General features: G+C 36.7%; 1 protein-coding gene across 1 annotated transcript; it reads right to left on the minus strand.

Moving 5' to 3' along the window:
- Nucleotides 1–791: 791 nt before the first annotated feature.
- On the minus strand, nucleotides 792–2,094 carry LOC123200910. The gene is made up of 3 exons (XM_044616294.1): nucleotides 1,966–2,094; nucleotides 1,583–1,819; nucleotides 792–1,103 (listed from the first exon to the last, which is right to left on the minus strand). The coding sequence occupies exons 1-3, from the start codon at nucleotides 2,092–2,094 to the stop codon at nucleotides 792–794; spliced, it is 678 nt and encodes a 225-aa protein (XP_044472229.1).
- Between the last annotated feature and the right edge of the window lie 3,389 nt (nucleotides 2,095–5,483).

Consider the following 5,483-nt stretch of genomic DNA (forward strand, 5'->3'; position numbering starts at 1 on the left):
GATCCACTTCAAATACTAGTAGAACTAATTATGAGGAGTTGAGCCAAGAAGTTGCAACAAGCCTTAAATGGACTCATGGAAAAGCTTTGGTCCAAGTCAAGCATCATGGAGGCCGATTGGGTCAAGGAAGGCATCGAGAGACTAGTTAATTTGATCCAGTTCTCAGCTCAAGAAAGAGTAGAGGAATCGGCCATTGGGGATAAAAGCCCAATCTAACAATAGCATGTCATATTTAGCCGTCAAGGCAACATTGAAGGGAAGGCATCCAAGCATACCTTAGTTAGGCCTAGGATGATGTTATTATTATTTCTGTAATGGTCTGAGTCTTGTTTTATTAAAGCCCAAGCTTTTATTTAAGTTATGTGTTATGTAATAGAGTATTTAAATTAGTTATTTTTAAAACCCAAATGTCATGTTGGATTTTAACTTAGGTTCTTGAGCATTTAATTAGTTAATGGGCTTAGGTAAATTGGGTAGTCTATTAGGTTAAAGTCAAGTTAGGCCTTTTGGGTTTGTAAACACCATTTTAAAAAAACAATTTTTTTGAAAGAATCAGCAATAACGTTTTTGGGAACAGTAATAGTGAGTTTTAACCTTGTTTCAAGATTTCAACTTCTTGATTCAAAACTATCAAGAACTTATCAACATTCATCCCTTGTGGCATTCTAATCACTAATCTATACCAAGGCTCGTACGAATTTCATTCATGTTAGGTCAAGATGGAACCTGTTTCAATCGTGGACAAAGATTGATTCTTGATCGGGTTTCGCGCATCCTCGTTGACGTTTGCATCACTTACTATCAACACACATCTTATAAGTGCCATCCTTCCTTGGAACAAGTAATGCCAATTTCAAGCAAGGATTCATGCTAGGTCTCATATAGCCCTTTTCAATGAATTCATTAACTTGTCTTTGTAGCTCTTTAGTCTTCTTAAGGTTGCATCTATAGGCAGGCTTGTTTGGAAGTGGTGCTGTTAGAATCAAATCAATCTGGTGCTTAATACACCTTGGTGGAGAAAGACTAGGTGGAAGCTCATTGGGAGATATGTACTCGAATATAGTAAGTACAGGTTGCACCAATGGGCTTGGTTCATTCTCCTCCTGGTTACTTTTCCCTTCAAGCATTAATAAGGCATAAACTAATTAATGGTTAATGAAAGCCTTTTCCACTTGTTGACCACTCAAAAATAAACTCTCCTTCTTGACTTCATTCACCTTGGAAGCTATATGGAGTTGTTGTGGACTAAGGAGGGCTAGAGTGACGGTTTTATCCTTGAACTGGAACGAATAAGTATTCTTCTTGCCATCATGCTTCACCTCTCTATCAAAATGTCATGGCCTCCCTAATAGTAAATGGCATGCATCCATGGAAATCGTATCACAAAGTATCTCATCATTATAATGCTTTCCAATTGAAAAAGAAATAAGACTTGCCTATTTACTTGGAGAGTAGTCCCATTACTCAACCATTGTCGGTTTTAGGGGTGAGGTTATGGTATGGAAGGCAACTTGAGCTTGTCTACTAATGTGGTTAAAGCAACATTAGCACAACTACCACTATCAATGATCAAAGAGCATACCTTTCCATTGATTGTGTACCTTGATTGAAAAATGTTGAACCTTTGTTCTTCATGAGGAAGGTTCTTGACATGCCAATTTCTTCTAATCACCATCATTTCTCCTTCATTAGCCCCTTGAATAACTTCTTTTTCTTCATCATTGGATTCGGTCAACTCAGGGCTAGGGGCTTTATTTTCTTCTTCTTCTTCTTGAAATGAGTCTTCAATAGCTTGTATCTCCCTCAAAGTTAGACTCTTCTATTTAGACAAACGACTTGGAAGTGTCCATAACCATGGCACTTGAAGCACTTCTTGTTAGTGAGGTTTGTCTTCCTTGGTTTAGGCTTCTCCTTACTTACTTTTACCACTTTTTCCTAGCCCTTATCTTTTGTAGAAGGCTGAACATAGGATAGAGACTCCTTGTGGAATGTAGTCTTGGAGATCGTGTGCTTCATGACTTTCTTTTGCTTCTCAACCTTGATGGCTAACTTGCACACATCTTCAAATGAACAATAAGGTTGAAGCTCCACCATGTTTGTTATATTTTGTCTAAGGCCCCCAAGGAACCTTGCAATGGTTTACTCCTTCACTTCTCATCATTAATTTTTCAAACTCTCTAATATAGCTTTCAACACTACTATCACCTTGTTTTAGAGTATGCAACTTTAGGTACAAGTCTTGTTGATGGTTCTCTAGTAGGAACCTTATCTTGACGAGCTTCTCCAAAGACTTAACTCTCTTTTTCCCTTCCTTCTAGATAACGACAAGGAGGAGCGACAACCACATCCAAAAGTTTGGAATAGACCCAAGAAGTCAAACAAGTCCAATAAGGATCCTTTGCACTAAGGAGTTGGATATTCTAATTAGACCAATCATAAGGTCAAGAGCTAAGAAGATGCAGCAAGCCTTAATTGGGATTATTGAAGATTTGGAGGCCAAGGCAAGTTTGCTTAAAAGGGATTGGATACTTGAAGGATTTAAAAGAGAGGTTAATTTAATTCAAGCCGAAGTCCAAGAGTTCTTATTATTTCGGCCCAAAGAAGTTTCAAGGGTGGCGTCCAAGACTACTTAAGTAGGCTTAATGCTATGTCATTTTATGATAATTTGTATTGGGCTAGAATTGTTACTAAAGCCCAAACTTTATTAGTTGAGTTATGTGTGTTTAATAGGCTAAGTTAATATTTGTTACAAGCCAAATTGTTATGTTAATTTTAATTAGAGTTTTTGGGTAGCTAAATAGGTAATGGGGTTAGGAAATATAGAAGTCCATTGGGTCATTAGTTAGGTTAGTCCTTTTAGGGTTAGGATTGCTAACTATATAAACATCTTTTTCTCATAATGAAGGGATGACATCTTTACACCAAAATTCATGTGTTTGTTGCCTTGATTCAAGATTTCATAATTCTTGATTCAATCTTCAAAGAACTTATCAAGAATTCATTCTTGTGGTGTTCAATCACCTAAATATACCAAGGTTCGGTTGTTTTCACATCAATTAAGTCAAGGTCCATCAAAATTTTAGAATCTTGATTCAATCCCAAGTTATTTTTTGCTTCAAACATTAGTTCTTTGCTTAGTATCTCTAAGGTTCACGTCACTTATCTCTTTGCTTCTTTAAGTTTTTCCACCATAAAGAAGCATAATCATGAATTTCAAAATAGCTACCTTGCATTTCTTCTCATCCAAATAACCTTTGTATTCAAAAACCCTTTAAATTGAATACAACCAATCCATAAACTTATCGGGGCTAGTGCTACTTTCAAACTCCAAAATATATATCTTGAGTCTCCTATCATCATCTCTATCTTTTCTTAGGGCCCTAACTTGTTCTTCTTCACTTTTTTTTTTTGGTAAATAAGATAATATTAAACCAAAAAAAGCCTTACCACGGGACGAGACCCCGGGTTAAGGAAAGACACCTTGCCTCAAACAAGCCTCGAGCTAAGGCACAAAAAAGATCCAAACCAAATCAAACATGCAATTGGTGTATATTCATCCAAACATGCAACAATAAACCAAAAATCAAAAACTATTTTCACTATTCATATGGTATGAGCAGTTTTTTTGTTCTTGCAATTTAACCAACCAAATCAACTCTAAATCCAACCGAATTCATTTCATCATAATCACAACACAATGAACTTTCTTTCAAAGTATAGATGTACACAATTGGTATAGAGTAAGGCAATCAAATTATAAGTAGAATGCAGTGGCAGAAATGGTAATTATGCTATAACTCTCTGCCATAATCAAAATTAACACACATACACACTCTAATTTGGATTTCTAAGGAAACATTAAATGTAACCAAGGCATAAAGAAAAGTTCCACCAACCTTGGGGTCTTCCACCAAGAATGAATTGGATAAAGGAAAATGGAGAAAGCCAACAAAGCTTTGCTTCAAACTTCTATTATATCAAATTGTATAAACTCTCACAAAAGCATGGCCACCCTTTATATAGGGAAGAAGTGGCAGCAAAAATGGACTTTCCAATACAAAATCTATTCGTTTTTTAATACAAAAATCCTTTGAATTAAGCTAAGCCATAGCTCTTAGTTGCTAAAGACAAAAAGTGAGTTGCCTTTTCCCTAAATCTAGGAACCATGTCTCCTAGCTTTGTAACTAAGTTTCTATCTAGTTCTAAGCCAACTAAATACACAAGTTTGAGTTAAAATGGGCTTCAAAAGAGTCTTGGGTGGATTGGGCTTGGAAAGGCACCATGTGAGGCTCATTTTAGGCCAAAAAAGCATACTCAAGGGATTCTTAAGTCTAACCATCTTCTTTGACTAGCTCCAACCATCTTCTTTGTCGCATATTCAAGTCTTTTTGAGTGAAAAAATATTTTAGACTTTTATGGTCGGTGTAGATGTTACATTTAACTCCATATAAATAATGCCTCCAAATTTTTAAAGCAAAAACTACTTCTGCTAACTCTAAATCATGGGCAGGGTAGCGTGTTTCATAATCTTTTAACTACCGAGAGGCATACGCTATCACCTTACCCCTTGCATTATCACGGCTCCCAAGCCACTATGCGAGGCATCGCAATAAATATCATAGTCTACACCCTCCTCTGGTAATACTAAAATAAGAGCTGTAGTCAACCGCCTTTTTAGCTCTTGGAAACTCTTTTCACAAGCATCAGTCCATATAAAAGGAGTTCCTTGTCTAGTAAGAGCTGTAAGTGGCTTGGCCAACTGGGCAAAACCTTGTACAAATCTCTTGTAATAGCCAGCTAGCCCTAAAAAGCTTCTGATCTCTTTCACTATCTTTGGCCTCGCCCATTCAAGTATTGTTTCTACTTTACTGGGGTCTACAACTATACCTGCCTTAGTAACCACGTGTCCCAAAAATACTACTCGGTCTAACCAGAATTCACACTTAGAGAATTTGGCATACAATTTCTTTTCTCTCAATCTTTGTAGCACAAATCTCAAGTGTTTGGTATGTTCTTCTTCTGATCTGGAGTATATCAAGATATCATCAATAAATACCACCAAGAATTTGTCAAGGCAATCATGAAATACTCGATTCATTAAATCCATGAAGATTGCTGGAGCATTAGTCAATCCAAAGGGCATTACCACAAACTCGTAGTGCCCATAGTGGGTCTGAAAAGTTGTCTTTGGAATATCTTGCTCTGTAATCCTTGCCTGGTGATAACCTGACCTCAAGTCAATTTTGGAAAAAACAAAGGCTCCCTTCAATTGATCAAATAAATCATCAATTCGAGGCAACGGGTATTTATTCTTCACTGTCAGTTTATTCAACTCTCTGTAATCTATGCACATATGGAGCGACCCATCTATCTTTTTGACAAATAGTATGGGTGCTCCCCAAGGAGAGTGACTAGGTCTAATAAAACCCTTATCTAAAAGTTCTTGTAGCTGTTTCTTTAATTCTTGTAATTTAGCTGGAGCC

This window comes from Mangifera indica, chromosome 17, assembly GCF_011075055.1.
Source record: "Mangifera indica cultivar Alphonso chromosome 17, CATAS_Mindica_2.1, whole genome shotgun sequence".
NCBI classification, from domain to species: Eukaryota; Viridiplantae; Streptophyta; class Magnoliopsida; order Sapindales; family Anacardiaceae; genus Mangifera; species Mangifera indica.

Bases quoted from the DNA above. Each gene is read 5' to 3' on its own strand.
- LOC123200910 (XM_044616294.1), bottom strand. From the start codon at position 2,094: ATGGTGGAGCTTCAACCTTATTGTTCATTTGAAGATGTGTGCAAGTTA. The intron at 1,820-1,965 runs GTTCAGCCTTCT...TTGTCTAAATAG, and splicing joins ACAAGGAGTCTCTATCCTAT to AAGAGTCTAACTTTGAGGGA. The intron at 1,104-1,582 runs GTATGCTCTTTG...AAAAGTAACCAG, and splicing joins GGTACACAATCAATGGAAAG to GAGGAGAATGAACCAAGCCC.